Genomic DNA, 23,918 nt, shown 5'->3' on the forward strand with positions numbered 1-23,918 from the left:
AATCGAAGCCGGGTCCTCTCGCTTGCGAGGCGAGCGCGCTCACCGCTACACTACTCTGCGTCCCTTAGGCACTACCGTAGGAGTTGGGCACAGAGCCTTTCGAGCCACAAAAGGAGGGTTGCGAGCTTGTATTGTACACACTAACATACACTATCACAGAGCGAGCAGCTATCAACGTGCAAGTGTCCCCAACCCCTGCAACTGTCAGTTTATTGTTTAAAAATTGTTTATGTTTAGTGTTAAGTTTAGTATAAGTAGAGGCATATATCTATCAATGCACTTATTTTCTGTTTCCTATCAACAGCAAATTCAACAAATTGCATTTACATAACTTCTTTCACATCAGGATTATCGCTTATTTGTTACTGTATTGGTAATGGTACTTCTCAGGAGATGTACTGTAGTGTATTAAAGAACAAATATACAATACTTCCAGGTTATATGTGAAAATTAAATGTCTTTACTTCTGTTTTGAGTCATGCAAGTTATCCAATCAATTTTATATTGAGTGTAATTAAGAGAATTTCTAGAATGCAACCAGTCACGCATTAAGCAGAGGGACAAGTGGAGTGTTAACACTTTGCGTGGGAAGCGGCCGGAATAGTGACAGCTTGGCGATTTAAGACTGGGTCGAGTTATCAGGACTTTACTGTATATAAATGCAATTTGTTTTTTTAAAGTAGTCCCTTTACCTTGACATTTACATTATTTTACAAAATTATTATTTAATTTTAAAGATTAAGGATGTAATCTCCATAAATGAACTGCCCAACAGAAAAGTATTCTCTCTTTATATTTTAGTCCATTCTTGGAAAAAATCCTTTAATAAAAGGATGAATGAAGGATAGTGTTAACCTCAAATGACTTTTAAACTTTAGTGAAGCTTCATTATAATGATGGCAGGGATCCATGAAATAGCAGGAATTGAGCTGGCTGGTTGTGGGCATGTGCAGTTAATGTGCTACACACTCCATTCATGTTATAAACAAATGAATATTTTAACAATATAGCAAGGTTGCTGCATTGTATAAAAATTGAATGTGAGCAGTTTGCAAACCTAAGCTCAACATTAGAGTTTTTTTTTAAAAAAACTTCAAGCTGTAATATGTGTAAAAACACTGAAATGTTACAGAGTATTTTTGGATGCTGTACATAAAAAAAACAAATTAGTGGAGGCTGTGTTTCCCTTCTATTCTGAGATTCTTGACAACATAGTACAACAGCCTGTCATTTTAAGTGCAGACACACAAACATAGGATCAATGGATCAAATAGGATTTTATGAAACAGACACCACATGAATTATGCAGCTCTAATTCAAACAAAAATATTGCTAAAAGAAAGCAACATTGCATACTTCAGCTCTAAACAAAACAGAATTTATGGCTGTATGTGAACTATCTAATAATAAAGTGCAAAATATTTTGAGAAGACTACCTCTGCAAGTATTTTGTTTTCTGCAAAGGTAAATGGAAAATCACAATCTTACTTTTGTCATTGGAGCCACTACTTTTATACATGGACATCGAGCTGCTCCTGGTGTTTTCAGTTTCTAGTGTGAACCATTGCCTTCACTGCTTGTAATGTGCTGCTTCAGTTTCTGAATGCTCCATGTTTGCTTGCTTTGCTGATAAATATCTTTAGCAAGTCATGATCCATGCTTGCAAACGCTTGTGTTTGCGTTACTGCTGTCAAATGATTGACACAGAACTTAAAGCAAAACTCTTCCAAACCCTGGAAAAAAATTTGTATTTAATTTACCTAAAGATTATTATGATCCCTTTAACATTGACTATCCTCTAGTTTTAGTTTAAAGATTGTTTATCCTTGTACAATTTTATTGCATTACATCATATCACTGTATTTAAGTGCTCTGAGCGTGAAGAGCACTATATAAATGCAAGTTGTTGTTGTATTTCTTTTACTATCTTTCTTCAATAAAATCTAAACAAAAATATTCTGAAATAATTGCTTAAACTAACAAAAAAAACTTGGATCACAAATTTAGTTTGAAGAATACAACTATCAGTGGCAGTGTAACAAAGACAGTTTGGTGAAGAGCAAATCTGCTTGTAATTTTTTCCACTGACTAGGAATGGACTGAGGGGAGGGAAGTCAGCGGGAGACAACAAAAAGACATTCCTTGCACACAGTACACATTTCCCTACCGTTGCTTCATATTTCACTGCAGCAGACAGTAAATTGATGCCATTTTCCACTGAAATGCCTTGTTTAATAGTCTGTTCACAAAGATGTTTTAAGTTGTTCTCTCTGTAAAATGTTGCCAAATCCAGAAGGCCTGTGGGATTAAATAATATATTCAACGGACTTTTCCAAAGCAGCAAATAATAATAATCCTTACATTTGATATAGCGCTTTTCACGTCTTCTCGACGTCTCAAAATGCTTCACAGAATAGACTGTAAGGTGAATTGACCGTATATTTGTGGGCGAAATGCAGCAGCAAATTGTGCACAGCAGTGTCCCACAAATAGTCGTGGATTGAAAATGACCAATTTATTATTGTTTTGGAGGGATTATTATTAGGCGGTATCATTCTTGTAAATTCCTGAACTGCATCAACTAAAAATCTGACAACACAAATATATATGGAGAATTATTCATGTATTATAATTATTATAATTATAATTACCTTGCAGAAAAGCACAAATTTAAGGAACTTTAAGAAAATACAACACTGAAGAGTATACAATACTATTTAACTGGTAGAAACAGGCTAATCATGGTTCCAAATATATTATCAGCCCTATCATCTATCATCAACATCAATGGAGAATGCAAACATTGTAACCCCATGTCACTGCAGTGACTGCACTAACTTCACTACTATTTTTAATTTTCAATAATTGTTCTGATGCCTACAGCGATTATATCAGTAAGAAGGGTAAACAAATCAGTTTTAAATATTTATAAATGTGAGTACAGCACAATTGTTTACGCAGAAGGATTAGCATTATTCGTCAAATAGAAATAGCATCCCAGCTTTTAGTCTACATCTGCAGCTTCCACAAAATAAAGGGGGATGATCATAAAAGAAAGCAGGCTTCAGAAAATGATAAAAAGATAGGAATCATTTCAAGTTTACTAAAATATCTCAGTCAAAATGAGTATAATTGACTTGAGCTTTCCTATCATAGTTTTATCACATTGTATCTGAAACTCCTGGTTAAAATACTGCTGAGTACAACTGGTTGTGGGACACTGTTACGCGCAATTGCCTGCCAAGTTTCTCATACAAAATCTACACTTTCCAGTTTATTCTGTGAAGCGCTTTGAGGTGACTCGAAGACTTGATAAGGCGCTATATCAAATGCAAACAATGATTATTATTATATTATTATTACTCCCGCCACTAATGCTGGATTTTACAGAGACAGTAGATAGGTATACCTATTGCATCTTCAGGTTGCAGGTTGATTGTGTCTGTGTACAAGTATTCCAGAAAAGCACGGTACACCGGGTGGGTAAACTGATCGATTTCAACAACATCTTCATCAGTTAACATCGAACGGAAATGTTCACACCTACAGGAATAATAAAGAAATTAAATAATTTGTAAACATTCTATTATGAGTTTGTTTCTCTTCCTGTACTTTTTAGTTATTGAGCCCCAATTGTAGAGAGTTGGCAATCAATAACCAGGTAAATAAGGAAAACCTATTTGGGAAATGGTAACAAGGGGGCAGTCTCTGGACAAATTACGAGGCGAGGTAGGGGCAGAGAGGGAATGTGCACAAAGCGGTTCATCAATGAAGAGCAAGGTGTCGTTCTGGGAGAAAAAGGGAATAAGGTGTCTGTGTCACTTCTCTGGGATCTAGTGGCATGAAACCCAGGTTATAGCAGATGGAGAGCAAGGGGAAATCCATAAGTATTAATAATCTGTGAGTAGTATGGCAGGATAGATGGTCTAAGGAGTAGATCAAAATGGGGATGGTGAAGTTAACCAGAGAGGACAGAAAAGGAAAAAAATAGAATAAAAAATAAGTCAGAAGTGAAGGAAAAGAATGAAAATGGATGGAGATGATTGATAGAAAAAAAATGATTTTGTTTTCTAGATCAGTGACCAAGATGCCAAGATCCTCGAAGACACAACTAAAGACATATGAAAACCAAATATCTGATATTTTCAAATCCTTTGCATTCTGTAAAACTAGTCTTCCATGAAAACGATGTATTTTGCATTGAACCCTTTAAGAGGTACTACGATGAGGGATATTAACATTTCAGTATTGTTCAGAATAAGGAATTTCTTATCAATTCTGAAAAATAAACGATTTCAAACACTGCAAAACAAGTTCCAAGAGCTTTCTGCAAACAGCATTTTATAGAAAGTATATTAAACAATAAGCTAATATGTACCTTATTTTGAGAACAGTTTTGTGAACGTATATACATTTCCCTTCCACGATGAACTTTAAATCTGAGGTTTGAGTGCTGTCAAACTCCTTCTTCAGTGCTTGAGCCACTGTCAAGTGATTTTCACCCTCTGTAGCAAGAAAAGATGAATAAGCAAATTAGAAGTGGCAAAGAAAGAAATACTAGTTGTGAATACATTTCACTAATCTATCAGTTAACAATCTAATAAAAATTTCATTTCTGGCATGCTTTTATAACAGTTACACACCCACAATACTTTATGAGAGAATGTTCTCATAAATTCAATGAGCAAACTCTGCAAGCTACAATAAGTGCATTGAAGAGTTGTAGATTTCTTTCACCTTCATCTTGCTCAACTAAATTTAAAAATTTGGTCACTCAATCCACGATTGTTTATGGGACACTGTTGTGTGCAATTGGCTGCCTGCCACATTTCGCCCACAAAATATACAGTCAATTCACTTCACAGTATATTCTGTGAAGCGCTTTGAGACGTCTCAAAGATCTGATAAGGCGCTATATCAAATGCAAGCATTACTATTATGATTATCATTATTATAATAACCCTTACGGAAATTTAATTTTACAGAGCTGTGCTCCAATGCTGTGCAAAGTACAAGGTTTACACTCTTAGCATCAGTTTTGCATTGTAAAGATTCAGACTCAGGTCTACTTTACAGGAATGAATAGTATTTATGATATCACAATCTGTGTGAGGGTCAGAGCCTGATCCACATGTTGTGCGAGTCTGAGAATATGTATCCACGCTAACAACCCTCACTCACAGTCATGCAGCGGCCTTGGCAAGGGATCTGCCCCCATCACCTCCCCTTTTGGTCTTTTCCTAAACTCCTACACAACATGATGTCCTGCTACATTCTCCCTGAAGAACTCCGAGTAAATGTAAAGACAGGCCTTTGATAATAATATAACTTAAATATGACTCCAGATTGATCTCACCCTTAAGAAATCTGATCTGATCTTACAGTTCGACAATCTGAAAAATGCTGTTTTTCAGCTTGTCTCAGTCAATAGCACTCTAAGCTCTGAGTCAGAAAGTTGTGGGTTCAAGTTCAGGAGTAATAATCTGAAATAACATTTGAAATAATCTGCCAAGTGGGCTATTGAAAGCAAGACATTGGAACTATTCCATTAAAGAACAGCTTAAACACAGAAAAGTTCAGATGCTTCTTTTTATCATGAAGTTTTACCAGGTTCTTATTTTGGTTAATCACAAGTATTTGTGGTGACATTCAAATACTTGCAGCGGGTGAAAGCTGTGATTTATAATGGCTGAAAGCACACACACAAATCAATTTAACACACCACAAAGAGAACACCCATATTGTTCTCAAATAGTCAAAACACCATCTCACCTACAGTCAGCAGACGCCACGTAACTGCAGGAGAAGCAAAGCAGGCAAATACATCATCAGTGCAAGTGAAGTGAGTGAGATGTGGGACAGTGACTGACTGACCCCGGCATTGGCCCCACATGTACACCTGACCACTCTGGGTCTTAGCAGCAGAGGTATGACTGGAATGACAGGCTGCGATCTCGACAACCCTGAAGAGAGCCAGAAAAGACGTGATAAATACAGACACGTCAACATTGATTTCAGGAAAACGGCAGACACTTTGGGTGCAAAGCATTAATTGTGATATTCAATTATTGGCGTTAGAGGAACATTAATAGTTATTCACATTTGGTTGCTTACAGGAAAGCTTGCAATTTGCTATTACTTCTTTCCTGAGATTTTGAAACTCATGCAATGAAACCTCACTTAAAAAAGTAGCTTCCCAAATATTTTCTTGATAACCAACAAAGAATATTAACTTCCTCTTCACGTTAGCATGGCATCTCTGAGTGCTTAACAATGGCGCCGTTTGATGCTGAATCAGGGAGAAGAGAAAGGTAACCGTTCAAGTTCGAGATGAAAGGGTTCAGGTGTGATGTGCAAGGAGGAGGGATTGAGGTAGAGTTCTAGAGGCTCAAGGCATAGTGGCTGAAAGCCGACAAAACAGATACACTTCCATTAAAGACAGAATCCTTCCCTTAAAGGTCACCAGATGTCAGTTTATCAGTGATTGGTGCAACAAATGATTATGCTAAGCATTACACACAATTGTATTAATTGTTCAACAAAATTTCTAATTTCAAAAACATGTAATCATAATTATAAAATATTAATTAATGGAACTAAATAATGTCCGAGTATTAGCATGACCATTACCTTTCCCTTTCCATCTTGACCTGGACTGGACAGGATTGGTTGCTTTTAATCCCAATGCCCAGCTGACCATAAGCATTAGCTCCCCAGGAATAGAGCATGCCCTCGTCTGTTAGTGCAAGAGTGTGAGCATAGCCACAAACAATCTGCAAGTACAGTGAGAAGTAAAGCTTCACTAACAGGAATCTCCCAACGTGAAAAAGATATAAAATTGTAACTAGAGCATGAATAAAATTAGAACTCTATACACAAATGGATTCTTATTGATTTTGGAGACAGCTTACCCCTCCTATCACTGAAGGTATGGTACTACTGAATCTTGTACTTATTAAAGTCAATACTAGAATATAACAACAACAACTTGGATTTATATAGCGCCCTCCATGCCGGACGGTGTGTCAGAGCGCTTTGAAATATGAAACACTTTCCAATTTTGGACATCAAGTATTCCAGAAAAATGTTGGTTTGTGAGTGGGAGTCAATCATAAAAAATATACTAATGGCATCACTAGAGTTATGGAGAAATTAGCCCATCAAAAGACTTACGCATGGTCATTCTTGTATTTTAGACCTTGAATTAGTCGTGCTATGTATACAAAACATGCACTTTAACTGCAATTTTCTCCTACAAAACAAATCAGTCAAAATCATTGAAAAATATTTTTTCCAAATGACGAATTTGCTTGAAAGAGTAAATTGCACTCCTTTAGGTACAGAAGTCATTACAACAATAAAGTACATTATTACATAGAACATTAGAGCATGGATATAGGCAATAAGGTCCAACTAGTCCATGCTGGTGTTTATCTGCCTCACAAGTCTCCAACTCTCATAATCTTCTCACACTATGGTACTTTCTCCCTCATGTATATAGTGCTATTTACGTAAAGCAATGTCTCGGAGCACTTTTCAGACACAGTACAGTGCACTAAACAGAGGATTGAGGAGGTGATCATGGCCAAGGTTAAAGGGGATTTCAGGTAGCTTTTGAAGGCAAGAATGATAAGAGGCAATACAGAAGGGATGAGGGAGGGAATTTCAGAGGTTAACACAACGTAGCTAAAGACTTAGCCATGGATGATGGGTGGAGGGTGCAGGAAACTCACAGCATTCCCGAGTTTGCCGGGAAGAAGGGTGAACAAGAATGAGGCTGAAGACCACAGAGGTAGGCAGGTGCAAAGGGATTTGGAGGTGTGACGATCTTGAAGTTGATTCTTTAGGAGGCATAGGAAGGAGTTAATGGAGCCTACTGACCATGGGGACAGTAGCAGAGTTTTGGGTGACAATTGCTTGTGATCGGTGAAGCTAGGGAAGCTGGCGACGACCAAATTTGAAAAGTCAGGTCTGAAGGTGACAAAGGCAAGAATGATGGATTCAACATGATGATGAGAATGGAAGCAGGCATTGGTGAAGATGCAGAAAAGCAGTAATGGTCATGGACAAGTGATGGGGAGGAAATAAGAGCACAGGGTCAAACCAAATGGTTCCGCGCTGGAGAGAGAGGCCAGGAAGGATGTTGATGTCAAAGCAGAAGCAAAGAGTTGTTGGTGGGAGCCGATGAGGATTGTTTCTGTCTTGTCTATGTTTAGCTGAAGAAAGTTGAGGCTCATCCAACACTTGATGTTTAATAGACAAACAAACAATAGTGGACCTGTAATCAAGGGTAGAAGTAGAGGATCGATTTGGAGGTCATCAGTGTACATATGAAAACTAACCCAATGTTTGCGGATTATTTCACTAACGAGGAACATGCAGATGAGGAAAAGGAATAGACTGAGTATAGAGGCCTGAGATATACCACAAATGAGTGTGCAAAAGGAAGAGAGGTTATTGAAGAAGAGTGTGGAGGTGATGGGTCAAATAAGATTGGTAAATACAATTGGTCACTCACTCCATGACTGTGGGACACTGCTGTGCGCAAACTGGCTGCTGCATTTCGCCCACAAAACAGTCAATCCATTTTACAGTTTATCCTGTGAAACACTTTGAAATATCTTAATGATATAAGGCGTTATAGCAAATACCATGATTATTATTATTGGAACCAGCAAAGTGGGTGCTCGCAGAGGTGGGTGAGAGAAGAAAGGCGATCAAGGGAGAAGTGATCAAAAATGTCAAAGCAAGCAGAGCTCGAGGAGAATGAGGAAGACATTACAGGAATGTAACACAGCCATTAAATTGGCATGTGATACTGAACTATCATCCTCATCAAGAGACTTTGAGGCAAATCTATGCCATCTTCTTTCTGTAAATTTAAAAATTATCTTGGTGTAATTCTATCTGGATGATGATGCCGCACCACATGAGATTTGAAAGTAAATGGCGTGTTTCCTGTGTAATCAGCCATGTGTCTCAAAGCATTGAGAATTATACAATCTAAATATTTTAGATCACAGCACAAGACACTTAGATAGTTGAATAGTTATAATGTACAGTTCCAGTTAGCTGCTCCACTTACAGTATTGGGAGAAAAACATTTCTTAGTGCCTATAATTTAATAATAATAATCCTTGCCTTATCACGTCTTCGAGACATCTCAAAGTGCTTCACAGAATATACTGTGTTTTGTGGGCAAAACGTTACAGCCAATTGCACATAGTAGTCCACACAACCAGTCATGGATTATGTGACCAAATCACATTTATTTATCTTGAAGAAAAGCGATCCACTAATTGACTAACAACCAAGTTCCTATTTTCTGCTAGGTAAACAGAGGCGTGTGGAGTAAGAAAACTCGCCCAACATTTCGCAATGCCCGGGAATTGAACTCAGGTTCTCTCGCTTGCGAGGCGAGTGCTCTAACCACTAAGATAGGCGATTCCCATCATTTCCTTCTTCCATGGCCACTCCCCAGTTAACGATCGTTATATTATTCCATTTCATAATATAGCAAAATCTCACGAGAGGACTCTAGAATAAACACTGCATTCTTGCACGCATTTTATTGGTCAATTAGTATGATCAAAAGATTAAGAAAATGTTATGACAGAACATTAAGAGAAATGCCATAAAACTAGTATCACTTAGATTCCTAAGAAGACAACTGCAAGCATACCTGACACACATGTATCCCATGTAATGCTGCCAGTCTACATGGGGTTGGTTGATTTCCATTGCTACCCAATCCAAGCTGCCCATTGCCATTGTAACCCCAGCCATATACCTGCAACACAAAGCAAACTAGCATCATAAAAAATCCCAAGCATCAAAATACATGTGTGAGATTTTTTAACCTTCATCATAAACCTTTGTAAAATCTTATAATAGTGTTGAGAAAAGTCAGATTACGAGTTAATGAGATTTGGCTGTATTAAAACAAGACACAATAATTAAATATGTCTACCAAATACACAGGACTACTCACCTCTCCATTATCTAACACTGCCATGGAAGATGTCTGGCCACAGGCAATGGTAACAGCCACTTTATTCTGCAAGCAACTGGATACTCTTCTTGGTGTTGGTTGGTTAGCGGTAGACCCAGATCCGACTTGACCACAATTATTATAACCCCAGGCATAAACCTATAAGGAACAAAAAGTTTCAATATGCAGTATTAATGAAGTAAGTTGTGTTAATTCTCCACTGAAGGCTCCTAAATGTTATCAAACTAAAAGTCCCTTTCCATCATGAGAATGGCTTGATAAAAAAACCTTGCATTTGATATAGCACCTTTCAATGTCTCAAAGCACTTCACGGGATTTACTGTTAAGGGTCGTGATTGTGTATTTGAAGGAAACAGCCACTTGCACTCGGCAATGTCCCTCAAACAGTCATGAAGTGAATGGACAATTTTATTTTGGGAGATTGTCGGTCAGGACACTGGGAGAAGCTTCCTTCTTTTTCAATAGCACCATAAGATCTTTAACATCTACATGAACAGCCAGGTGGGACTTTGGTTTAATGTATCATCCAAAGAATGCTCCCTCCGACAACACAGTGCTTGCGTAGCCCTGCATTGGAGTGTCAGCCTAGACTGAATTCAAAATGCCAAAGTGGGCCTTGAACTCAACAACAACTTGCATTTATATAGGGTCCCTCACGCTTTCTCACCCTCAGGTTCCAGAGCGCTTTCTCAAAACTTTCTCAGTCAAAGGTGAGAGTGCTACCAACTGATAGATAAGGTACTAGAGATACAGTAGTAACTAAAAGCTAGTTTTTCATTTTAACATGTTATTCAGTAAAAAAAAGCTTCTTTAATTTTAATAAGGAAGTAAATTTGAAATATTTATTGCTAGCAGAAAATTTTAGTTACATAAAAAATATATTCATCTAATAATCATCTTTGCATTTGATATAGCACCTTTCATGTCAGGAGGGGACATCTCAAAGGGCTTCAAGAATTTACTATAAAGAGCAGAATCCGCTCCACGGGATGATCGATTGTCTTTGTGTTGGGTTGGTTGTAATTTGATATCTTGCTCTTTCCACTCTAACCTGTTCTGCAGGGTGATAAATAACTGCCAGCATGTTTACAGCAGGGGGTGATGATAAGAATATTTTTTACATTTGATGCAGCACGTTCATCTCAGGAGGACATCTCAAAGCATTTTGCAGGATATACTGTAAAGTTTATACTGTAAAGGACATGTAGCAGCCAATTTTTGCACACAGCAACGTCCCACAAACAGCTATGAAGTGAATGACCAATTTTATTTTGGAGATTGTTGGCCAGAACACCAGAAGAAACTCTTTTCATTTTCGAATATTAGCAATCATAATGATGTCAGTGTAATAGCTATCCAATTCACCAGCCTGTCCACCTCTTTGTTTGTTGTCTGAGCTTTTTTGTGGCATTTGATGCATTTGATGTAGCGTTTTTCACGTCTTCTAGACGTCTTGAAGCGCTTCACAGAATATACTGTAAAGTGAATTGACTGTATATTTGTGGGCAAAATGTAGCAGCCAATTTCGCACAGCAGTGTCCCACAAACAGTCATGGACTGAAGTGACCAATTTTTTTTTCCTCGAGGGATTATTATCAGGCGTGTGGAGTAAAGAAACTTGCCCAAGGTCTCATCCTACTGGAAATCGAACCCAGGTCTCTCGCTTGCGAGGCAAAAGCTGTAACCACTGAGCTACACGACTCCACATTGGGATCAAGTTTAATTTACATTCCATTTTTGTACCCGATATGGACACTTTACTCTTGAAGGTCTTCCTATTTTGAAAGCAACAACATAACAAAACACGAGTGTTAAAAAATAAATGCAAGGTGAAATGAGTGGTGCAATGCTTTTGTTACTGACATTTCATATCTGAGATCTGGGTTCAAATCACGCCCAGATTGATTAAAAGCATTTTGGTTTGTTAAGGTGTATCGCTATATCAACCCAGTTCCTAGTGTTCATGGGAAAGTATTCATTTTCACAAAATCCCTGATTTATAATTTCAGTAATTTCATGATTTCACAATTTTACTGACAATTTCAGGTGTTTCACAAAATCCCTGGTTTCACAATTTTATTGTAACATATACAAAGCACTGCAGTTTGAAATCCTTTCATCAGTTCAATCAGAATATGCCATAAAAAAATCACAAATAGTGTTAAAAGATTTTTTTAACCAAACAACCCACAATTTAAATTTACAAATTGTTAATAATACCACAAGAGGCTACAGTGTTGTAAGAATAAAGGTAATATTGAGAAAAAACACAAAGAGAATCAGCTATCCTGGTTACTAACTGGAAAAGCACAGTACCTGGACTTAAAGTGGCAATTTGCAGCCTAAAGATAATGCTATTGAAGAATGATGATGAAATATTAATATTCACCTTGACCAGCAGCCCAAAGCAGCTTTGGAAGGATCTGAAAAAGCAGAAAAGTGCTATCTATTGTAAGCTTGCTAAAATTTACAAGCACTAGGCAGACAGGACCTCAGTTTAACGTCTCATCCAAAAGATAGACCTTCGACAATGCCGAACTCCCCCAGTACAGATTCTCACCTCGCCATCAGATGTCATCACCATGGAATGATGGGATCCGCACGCTACCTCAGTCACCTTCTTGTGTAGCAGATTGGTAGAAACCTGGCAAGGAGACAATCCTTGATTGGTTGTTCCATTGCCAAGTTGACTGTAACCATTGTTCCCCCAAGCATATACTTCTCCGTCTGAAACCAACAGATATATCAATCAATATGTATCTTTCTGCAACTATGGCAATATGTGAACACACATATTGTGTTTAAAGTTATGAGCGGAAATTGTTCTTGAATAAGGGAGGGGGAAAAAGGATGAAAATATTTCTGTTGACTTGCAGCTTTTTTTGTTACAAAGTACAATGCTGTGGGATGCTTCAATTGGTTTATTAAAATTAGGTTTGGAGCATGTCAACATTTTAAAGCCTCATGATCATTTTCTTAAAAGAGGGTAAATAACACACCATTCAATGCCGTTCTTTCTCTGGGAATCAGTGTCATTCACCACAAAGAAAAACAAGGTATTCTATTTGTGCTTTTTACAGTAAACAAACTATTTCCCCGAGTGACACAACATTCTTTCCTCGCATTTAATTCAATAGGTTGATGGTGGAGGTGTTCTCTAATCCCTAACAGGATGAGTGTCCGTTTACGTAGACAATGTGCTGGTGCATTATCACATTAGTTGAGGAATTCTCAGAGATTGCAAAGTCTCTCAATCAAATATCTCAGGAGAATCCTTAAATTGTTAAAAATTCTAAGAGACACTAGGCAAACAGTGACAAATATATACACTTTAGTTAAGAGTCAGGGATGTTGACTCTCCCATCAATTTTCTTTACAGAAAACTGTTTTCAAAATTGCACTGAATTTAAGAAGTCTAAAATTGCATGTTGTGAAAAGCTAAGAAAAAGTCTTAAGTGACACCCAGGTGGAAATTCTTCCCCTGCAGGGTTTCCGATTGGCCTGCAGAGTGGCACGCAACTGCTGCTTAAACTCTGCCCCTCCAACTGGTGGAATTATTGCTTAATGGGAAGAGACGTGGGCCCGAGCTGTGGACAGGAAGATGTTGGCAATGCTCTTACGTATTTAATGTTGAGCTGTGTTGCCCGCCAGGAAGCTCACAGGGAGTTCCTGTAACATATTGATTTGGAAAGAGCATCTCAATTGTTATTTTACTTGGCTGGGAGCTAGACTTGTTTTGCATCTTGTACAGTTTTATCTTTGGAGAAACATATTTTACCTGCAGTAGCAAGCACGATATGAGGTCCACTTCCATAACTTAAATGAATGATCTTCTTCCCACATAGAATGTCAATTTTCCTGGGTTCAATAGTGCTCTGAATATCCCCAGTTCCTAAGCAACCACTGCAGTTAGTCCCAAGACCAAATACCTGTTAAAGAAACAAGCTGAAGTCAGATTTAATTTATATTTTGTTTCATTGTTATCTTCACAAGCTGCCGACTTGCTGCAATACAATCAGTGGGACACCAAGCAATATCTCGCTGAAGTATGAACCTAGTTGGCAGGCTATTCGGAGACATCATAAGCCAGATGCTATTTTCACTCAACAAACACACACAACTTTACAGCAATATCACTGGATTTTGTGGTTTAATTTCTATCAGCGGAAGACTTTTGTTTCACATTTTGGTCTTTATATTAACAAATATGTCATCCCTGTTATGATTAAGTTAAGATGGCAGTAAAGTGTGACAATAGCCATACAAAACTGCCAAGATAAGTTAGAAATAGTTTTACACTTTAGTAAACAACACCTAGAAATATTAAATATACAACATGGAGAACTAGCTAAAACTACTTCTTACATTGAAACTGTTTCAGGGTTAAGCAAAAGATAAAAGCCAGAAGTCCTAGGGACAAAAATCGAGATCTTGTGATCGGCCTCCTCTGACTCCAAGCAGCTGACAGCCCCATTCTCTCGAGGTACTGCACTCTTGTTCACTAAAACTCAGAACGAAAGTGCGTGCATTTTAGTAGTTGTAATGCTCACAGAGAACAAGGCATATAATAATGTATGTTGTTAAAACTCTATAATTGTGCATCCTGGAGAATTAAGAGTTGAAATCTCAAAGCAATAACCTGTGCCTGAACCATAGAGAATCTTGTGACACTTCCGACCTTTAAAGCCTGCCTTAGGACCAATTTAAACTGCTCCTTCAGTCACCTTCTCCCTCCCCGCCACCCCCCCTAACACCTTCTGCTAGGTTCCCTGTCATCTGTGTAAAGCACTTTGAGGCATCCTTCCCTAGTGAAAGGCTATATTATGCCTTTAGGACACTCTGGAGGAATACATTCCACAATGCAAATTGGTCATTCATTCACTGTGGTTGTTTGTGGGTCCAATTGGCTGATACGTTCCGCCACAAAATACATACCGTCACTCCACTTTACAGAATATCCTGTGAAACTCTTTGAGGCACCATATCAAATGCAAGATTAGTATTATTAGAAATAATCAGTCGGGATTGATACTATGCAATGGGCCTGGCATTCCATTGACCAAATGTGCCAAATATTTTTAAGTCAATGGGTGTCACCCCTCACCATGATTAAGAGTCTGAATATTCTACATGTGGAAATTTACCTGGGTCTGGATTGGAATACTCACTCTCTCTTACAGTGGGGCCACCCTAACTCCTCTTACCTCAGGATTACTACTGGTTGTGTGCTTCTCAATTGCCACTTTCAGCCTCTCTGCTGTCACCAGTATTGGGTTAACCCTTTCACCTGTACTGAACAGCAACATCAAAACCATTTTCAAACATAAAATCAGCTACCTCATTCCCCAGAAGAGGGCGGAGGAGGAGAAGGCTGAAGAGAAGGGAGACTTAAAGGAACATTGGCTGGCTAACATCTTCCTTCTCGCAAAAACCCCAGCCCCGCATAACTGTACAATTATGTAGCAAGCAGCAAGCACATAATACTCAGATAAAGACACCTCCTCTTGCTTGCGAGGCAAATGTGCTAACCACTGCGCTACAGGACTCTGCATCTATTGTGTATATTTTCCATTTTTAATATAATTAGATTTTGATACCCGATTGTAGTCTTTGTTCTGCAAGTTTGATATTTTCTGCATGGATATATTTCCCTAATGTTCTCTGGAGTTCACCAGTAACACAACACTTAGTCTAACATCTCCCAATAACTTTCCATGTAAACATAAAACTTTTTTCCCGTAACTCACCATATTAAAGCAGTCATCTTAATGTGCAAGACTAACGGCTAGTACACAATATCAGTACTCCGATCTATTATCTAAGTAACACCAATCTAAACTGAGGCATCTAGAAAATACTAAATTGAGATGGGACCAAAAAGCTAGAAATGCACAGCTTGTCAATTTATAAGGATGAGTAAGTTTAAACAAATGTTTGGTATCTTTGCTACTGTGGCTTAGCAAGAAATTTTATAGAACTTTCCTGTAAAAGATTAAATTCTACTCCCTAACTCCCGCCCCATCTCTAATCTCCCCTTCCTCTTCAAGGTCTTGGAATGAGTTGTTGCTTCTCAGCTTCGCTTCTTCCTCTCCTACCACTCCCTTCTCGAACCCCTCCAATTGGGCTTCCATTCCGCCCACAGCACAGAAACCGCCCTGGTCAAAGTGACAAATGACATTTTGTCCATCTGCGACCAGGGCTCCTTCTGCCTCCTCATCCTCCTTGACCTCTCTGCTGCTTTCAACACCATCGACCACTCTGTCCTCATCCACCACCTCTCCTCTCACCTCAACATCCACGGCGCTGTCCTTGATTGGTTCAGATCACACCTCTCACACCACCTGCACTTCATCTCCTCAAACGGCTTCTCCTCTAACCCCCGCACCGTCTCGTGCGGCATTCCTCAGGGCTCTGTCCGTGGTCCCCTCTTCTTCAACATCTATATGCTCCCTCTTGGTGACATTATCCGCAGACATGGGGTCAACTTTCACATGTATGCGATGACAACTCTACCTCTCTGCCTCCACCCTTGATTCCAGGACCACTGCTGTGCTGGATGAGAGCTAACTTTCTTCAGTTGAACATCATCAAGACCGAGGCTCTCCTGTTTTGCTCCCGTCAGCGCCTCCTCATCTCAGGCACTGACAGCATCACCATCCATGGTTGCACCTTCCACCTTGCTAAGCCAGTCCAGAATCTTGGGGTCTTATTTGACTCTCAACTATCCTTTCTACCCCACATCTGCGCCATGACCCGCTCTGCCTTTACCCACCTCCGCAACATCGCCCGGCTCTGACACTGTCTCACACCGCAGGCCACCGAAACCCTCATACACGCCTTCATTACATCGAGGCTCGACTATGCAAACTTGTTGGCCTCCCCAACTCCTCTCTCCACAGGCTGCAGATCATCCAGAACTCTGGAGCCCATGTCCTCTCGGCGGGCGGGCCTTCTGCCACTCTGCACCCACCGCCTGGAACTCCATCCCGCAGTCCCTCCGTCTCACCTTCAAGACCCACCTCAAGACCCTCCTTTTCAACCGTGCTGTCAATCTCCCTGCTTACCCCCTTGCCCACCCCCACCCCGACCCTCAGTTCGGGTCCATAACACTATCTGTCCAGCGCCTTGGAACGTCCTCCCGACGTGAAAGCCGCTATACAAATGTAATATTGCTGTTGTTAAATAATTGGGGTAGAGTGCAAGGTACGATAGATTGTACATATTATTTGGAAAAAGCAGACTTCATGGGCTGAAAGATCACTTCTTATTTTATTCTTTATGTTCTTGAACGTTACAACATTTACCGTTATACTATTATAACCCCTGTCACATTTTTAAACAATTCAATGTCAATAATCTTGTATTATGTAAAGAAATTACAAAAGGAAAGAGCATTACCTCATAATTTTCTGTAACATACACTGCCTCATTACCAGATGTGCCAAAGATGCACGCTTGCCGAATTGAACTGAGCTCTTGTGGTGGAAGCAGCGCAAACACCGGCCACTTCCCGACATCTACCATGACAAGATTCCTTCAGCTCAGCAAAACACAGAGTGACACACAGGACCTACAAAGAAGCAAAGCAACTTTTATATCAAAGAGAAATGAAAAACTGGTAACTCGATGTTCTGTGCTACAGTATTTGAATGTGATTAGTAAATACAATTCAATAGCTACACCTATTTTTTTCTCCATTGGCTCAATATTACTAATGCTATTAACAAATTTAGATTTCAAACAAACAAAAAGCGATAAGTAACTGAATTCTGACAGTGAGCTTCCTTGAGTAGAGCCCAATAACAGAGCAATATACAACAGATGTATACAATTGCTGCCCGTGTCTTGTTAGAGACTCATTCCACATGCTGAATGGGAAGTCTGCTATTATTAGATAGCACAATGCACAAAATTGGTCTCCTCAGAAGTTTTTCATGCAAACATGCCTTGAAACACTTCACAAAGTGACATTAATCAGAAATATGGTTATGCAGGTAAACAGAGCAGCTCCAGCAACATTCCACCAGCAGTGAGATGAGTAGTCAATTAATCTACAACGTATGAATATTTTGGATAAGTGTGATATAATAAATAATAATAAAATGGGATATTTTGTGGTAAATGTCCTTTATTTGAGTGGAAGGAGTAAAGCTCTATCAATATATTTCCTTTCGCATTCCCAGGTGGAGTTAACTCACTTTAATTTATTTGACCATAGTTGTCCAGTAGCAGTAACATGTCACACATATATGGTTTTGACAATAACCAGGAGACATAAGTCAACAGCAGCATGACGTGTCAGACACTAGTCATGGTGCTCTCCTACCCTTCGCACCAAGATACAATTTTCCTGCTACTTGTCCAGCTAGGATGGTTACAGGGTTAACAGGGTTCACTGAAATGCATTACAATACAGATTCTGTGAAATTTTAACATGCAAACCTTACCAAGCTTGTGCAAAGCACATGCAAAAGTAAAATTTCTATAAAGCTGTGGCTTAATGCTCTACTTCAGTTTAATCTTTTCGCCCACAAAATATAAAGTCAATTCACTTTACAGTTTATTCTGTGGAGCGCTTTGAAGCGTCTCGAAGGGGTGAAAAGGTGCCATATCACATACAAGCATTATTATTATTAATAATATTATTATTATTATCCTTAATGGGGAAGAAACAAAGAGTAGCATTACATGATCTGCAAAACGTGACTTAACTGTGCAGTGACAGCTGATTTTATTAATCAGGTTGCGGTGAACGAGGAATGGCCCTGAGACAATAATATAAAATAGAAGAATGCACTTGTATGTGTGTGTGGGGGGGGGGGGGGGGGGGGGTTGCTCCGCAATTCAAGGTTTTGCATTCGTATGAAATGAGCAAACAGCCAGGCCAATCCCAGCCAGGCCAAGCCCAGCCAGGCCAATCCCAGCCAGGCCAAGCCCAGCCAGGCCAAGCCCAGCCCAGCCAGGCCAAGCCCAGCAAAGCCAGGCCAAGCCCAGCCCAGCCAGGCCAATCCCAGCCAGGCCAAACCAGGCCAAACCCAGCCCAGCCAGGCCAAGCCCAGCCCAGCCAGGCCAATCCCAGCCAGGCCAAGCCCAGCCAGGCCAAGCCCAGCAAGGCCAAGCCAGGCCAAGCCCAGCCCAGCCAGGCTAAGCCCAGCAAGGCCATGCCAGGCCAATCCCAGCCAGGCCAAGCCAAGCCCAGCCAGGCCCAGCCCAGCCAGGCCAAGCCCAGCAAGGCCAAGCCAGGCCCAGCCCAGCCAGGCCAAGCCCAGCAAGGCCCAGCCAGGCCAAGCCCAGCAAGGCCAAGCCAGGCCCAGCCCAGCCAGGCCAAGCCCAGCAAGGCCAAGCCAGGCCAAGCCCAGCCAGGCCAAGCCCAGCCAGGCCAAGCCAGGCCAAGCCCAGCCCAGCCAGGCTAAGCCCAGCAAGGCCATGCCAGGCCAATCCCAGCCAGGCCAAGCCAAGCCCAGCCAGGCCCAGCCCAGCCAGGCCAAGCCCAGCAAGGCCCAGCCAGGCCAAGCCCAGCAAGGCCCAGCCAGGCCAAGCCCAGCAAGGCCAAGCCAGGCCCAGCCCAGCCAGGCCAAGCCCAGCAAGGCCAAGCCAGGCCAAGCCCAGCCCAGCCAATCCCAGCCCGGCCAAGCCCAGCCCGGTCAGGCCCAGGGCTACTCACTGCTGTGCTGTGCTGAGCTCTCCCACACCCTCTCCTGCTGTCCCGGCGGCTCCACCAGCCAAACCCGCTCAATCGAGCTCAGAGCCAGACACCACATACGGGTCACCACAGCTCGGGGACATGCGCGCGTACATCGATTGGTCGGGTCTGCCCAGTCGGACTCACGCGGCGTGAGCGGCCGCCACCGGATTTTACCGCCGCTGTAACCCACCGCAGCCGCAGCGCAGCCGTTATATAAAGCCGCCGCTCTCCCCCAACCCGCGCAGTGCCGCGCGGGCCGCTCCCCTCCCTCCAGTGAGCTCGGTGTCACCCACCACCACTGCCACCACCATCACTGCCACCGCCACTGTCACCATCACTGACACCACCATCACCGCCACCACCATCACCACCACTGCCACCGTCACCACCACTGCCACCACCATCACTGCCACCACCATCACTGCCACCACCACTGTCACCACCATCACCACCACTGCCACCGTCACCACCACTGCCACCACCATCACTGCCACCACCATCACTGCCACCACCACTGTCACCACCATCACCACCACTGCCACCGTCACCACCACTGCCACCACCATCACTGCCACCACCATCACTGCCACCACCACTGTCACCACCATCACCACCACTGCCACCATCACCGTCACTGCCACCGCCACCACCATCACCACCACTGCCACCATCACTGTCACCGTCACCACCACTGCCGCCATCACCACCACTGCCACCGTCACCATCACTGCCACCGTCACCACCACTGCCACTGTCACCATCACTGCCACCATCGCCATCACCACCACTGTCACCACCACTGCCACCATCACTGTCACCGTCACCACCACTGCCGCCATCACCACCACTGTCACTGCCACTGTCACCATCACTGCCACCGTCACCACCACTGCCACCGTCACCACCACTGCCACCATCACTGTCACTGCCACCGTCACCACCACTGCCACTATCACTGCCACCATCACCACCGCTGCCACCATCGCCATCACCACCGTGTTATCCGCAGCCATTGTGCAAAACCTTTCACCAGATGTACTGTAAAGTGTCATTATTTGAATGTTTTTAGGTGAACCCGGCAGCCGGTTTGTCGCATAGCAGTGTCCTGAAAACACAGCCGTGGGAAAGAGTGACCCACTTTTTCTGGCGGATTGTCGGCCTGGGTGAGGGGCAGTGGGATGTTTAGCACTCACCCGAAGCGGAAGACAGGATCTCGGTTTGGCATCTCACCCGAAGGACAGCATTTCCAACCACGCTGGGGGCCCCCATCACTGCATTGCAGTGCAGAGTGTCAGCCTAGACCTGTGGTGGCCAATCCATGGCCGGAAGTGGCCTGTGGGGCCGTCAAGAAGAAAATCCCCCCCCCACCCCCAAACATTCTGTCACAATTACCCTGTTTTTGCAATCCTTAGTAACATGTAAATAATATATATATATACATTATTTAAGGGAAATAGGGAGACCTGTCCCTTTAATTAGATTCTGGTTAAGAAAATGCTTGCAAAACATTTAGTTGCAGAAGTTCTTTGCAAAAGACTTAGCAAACAGCATACACGAGGTGCCCAAGTTGCAACAACATCTGGGCTCAAGGTTGCTTCATTGACAGGCAATTAGCAAACAGCCTGGAAAGTCACATGGACGCTCACACGGAAAAAATCCCTCGCATTCGTATCATACGGTGGGCAGAGCCACGCGCCTATCAAAAGCAATGCTCGGTTCGCCTCGTGGTCGCTTTCTAATGGTCGTCATCCGGTACGTACTGACGTGTACAGGATTACTGTAACGTCAGGTTGGTTTAAAAAACTTTATACTAGTGTAGTATTGTGCTGCTAGTTGTTATAGTTATGTGTGTTAGTTATATTTAATCCCATTGTTGTGAAGCCACCTTCAATTCCCTGGCTCCACTGAAATACCAGGGTTGTTTCCAACTCCACTCCCCACCCACTCCCCCTGCTACAGAGAGTGTGGGCAAGCAGACTAAGCCCACCCGCCAATGCTGGGGCAGATAGGGTGCCACATGAAGCAGGCTAGTGCCCATTGAGTGAAGGGAGCAGTCAGATCAATAGGGATTGAGGAGGTTACAGATGTAGGGTTGGTCAAGTCTGGAGGAATTTTCAGGTGAAAACGAGGATCTTGAACTCGATCCGCTGGGGGATGGGGAGCCAGTGGAGAGTTAGGAATTATAGTTAGGCCAGTGGTGGATTAAATAGCGTAAGTCAGGAAATATTCAGTCAAGAAAATTTATTTTGTTGGGTGATCATAAAGGTTGACCACCACTGAGCTATAAGAATAAAGTATAAGGATAAAGAGGTCATGTTGAATCTGTATAAAACAATGGTCAGTGCACAACTGGAATACTGTGCAGTTTTGGGCTCCTCACTATATGAAAGATGTCAAGTTGCTGGAGATGGGACAGAGAAGATTCACCAGGATGTTGCCTGAAATGAGGAAATGCAGTTATAGGGTTACAAGAAAAGACTTGATAAATAGTTTTTTTTCTTTGGAGCTCAGAAAGCTGAGTGTGCAGATGACAAAGTGCTTGAGAGAGCTGAATGAGAGCTTGAGTTGGATGTGGGGAGAGCTGAGGAAGATGAGATATACACAGCATGCATATCAGATAATGCAGATAGATGATGTAACTACCCAAAGCATCACTTCAAGAGTCCCTGAAATCAGTGACTCAGTAGTTCTCAGTGTCACTAAGATCATTCTTCTTGTGGAATTACTTTCTGGAACGCTGACAACATCTGTGATTCAGGCAGAATCCAAGGGCAGCTTCATGGTGAGTTAATCATTGTTGGCATTGATCTGTAGTCCTTTGCCATTCCCCACCCTCCAGAGCAGTGTTTGTGAACTTGGATTTGATACTGTCTGCACTTACTGCCTACCATTAACTAAGAAACCCAGGTCTTCCTCTACGGTGACCATCCTGGCTGCACAGTGTATTCTTGTGTGAAACAACAACAAGATTACATTTGTATAGTGCCTCTCACGTCAGGAGGACGTCCCAAGGTGCTGGACAGAGTACAGCATTTCAGACCTGAGCTGGGGTTGAGGGGGTAATGGATGGGAAGGGGTGTGGCCGATGGCATGGTCGAAGAGGAGGGTCTTGAGGCGGGACTTGAAGGAAGCTAGGAGGGGACGAGGCGGAGTGACTGGGGGATGGAATTCCAGAGATTGGGGGCAGAGTGAAACAGATTTAACTGATTTAACTCTCTCTTCCATGATGCCCACAAAGTATCCGAATATCTTCTCAACTTGCTATCTAAATTAACAGTTTGACAAGGGATTTGAAACCCAGTGTAAGAAACTGACATCAGGGGAAGGAAAAATTATAGAAAAAATATAAACAGAAATTAATGTTTCAAAAATAGAAACTAAATAGAAATTTTCTTATTATTTGTAAGTACCAAATTAGCTCAAATTTGGAACATACAGTTGGGGCAAAGGGAAAGAAGAGTTCCCACCCCCTCTCTGAACTGGATTTAGAATTGGATTCATCAATCTGACTTGGGGTGAGCAGGAAGCAGATTCTTACAGACCAAAAAAAATACAAGAGTAGCCTTGATGTTGTTACCATTCGTCAAATGTGCAATCTAGCTTCAAGAGGAAGTATTTCTTATATTATTACTTTACTATACTTTGTCTTCCAACATCAAAAATTATGAATAAACTTGCTTTGACTTTCTGAGTCATTAAGGCATTTTATTTAAGAAAAATGTAAAAGTGCAAACGTTTTCAGCTTATATGTTTTTTTCTTATTTCAAGTATTCTAATCAATGACTTTATCATCAATATTTGACATGCTACAATATATTTACTGCATTTTATCAAGTGTAACAGTATTATTCATTTATAAAATGCATGACTCAAATTAAAAGGAATTATTCAAATCAAATAGTTGGTCACAATTTACCACCGAATAGCTCAGTGTTAAAGAAAGAACTTACAAATTGTATCGTACCTTACGCGTTAAAATAACTTAGTCTGTCAAAACTCACCAATCTGCAATCACACATGAAGAATGGTCAATTGGGCAACGAATCAGCAGGCCTACCAGGGTCCACAAAACTGGGGCTATTTGTTTTGTTCTTATGGGCAACTGAAGGCATTTGAGCACTATATGCATCATACAACAGCATTAACCAATGCTTTTTTTTAGGATAATTTTAACGTCCTTGTCTCAACCATTCTTCCTGGCAACCTATTCCAATCGTTTAA

The 23,918-nt window shown here is 41.5% G+C and overlaps 1 protein-coding gene across 6 annotated transcripts; it reads right to left on the minus strand.

Moving 5' to 3' along the window:
- Positions 1-699: 699 nt before the first annotated feature.
- LOC103177407 (RCC1 and BTB domain-containing protein 2) lies at positions 700-23,893 on the minus strand. Of its 6 annotated transcripts, none has more exons than XM_042334183.1 (12): positions 23,699-23,893; positions 17,411-17,582; positions 13,791-13,941; positions 12,573-12,739; positions 9,992-10,150; positions 9,683-9,790; positions 6,631-6,773; positions 5,773-5,963; positions 4,379-4,505; positions 3,410-3,543; positions 2,168-2,298; positions 700-1,733 (listed from the first exon to the last, which is right to left on the minus strand). In XM_042334183.1, the coding sequence occupies exons 2-12, from the start codon at positions 17,534-17,536 to the stop codon at positions 1,593-1,595; spliced, it is 1,578 nt and encodes a 525-aa protein (XP_042190117.1). In that variant the 5' UTR covers positions 17,537-17,582; positions 23,699-23,893; the 3' UTR covers positions 700-1,592. The 6 variants fall into 6 exon arrangements, with proteins under 6 accessions (XP_042190117.1, XP_042190115.1, XP_042190119.1 ...); XM_042334181.1 differs by lacking the exon at positions 23,699-23,893 and adding an exon at positions 20,099-20,127; XM_042334185.1 differs by lacking the exon at positions 23,699-23,893 and adding an exon at positions 20,084-20,106.
- Positions 23,894-23,918: the final 25 nt, after the last annotated feature.

Source organism: Callorhinchus milii, unplaced genomic scaffold (genome assembly GCF_018977255.1).
Source record: "Callorhinchus milii isolate IMCB2004 unplaced genomic scaffold, IMCB_Cmil_1.0 Scaffold4, whole genome shotgun sequence".
NCBI lineage: Eukaryota > Metazoa > Chordata > Chondrichthyes > Chimaeriformes > Callorhinchidae > Callorhinchus > Callorhinchus milii.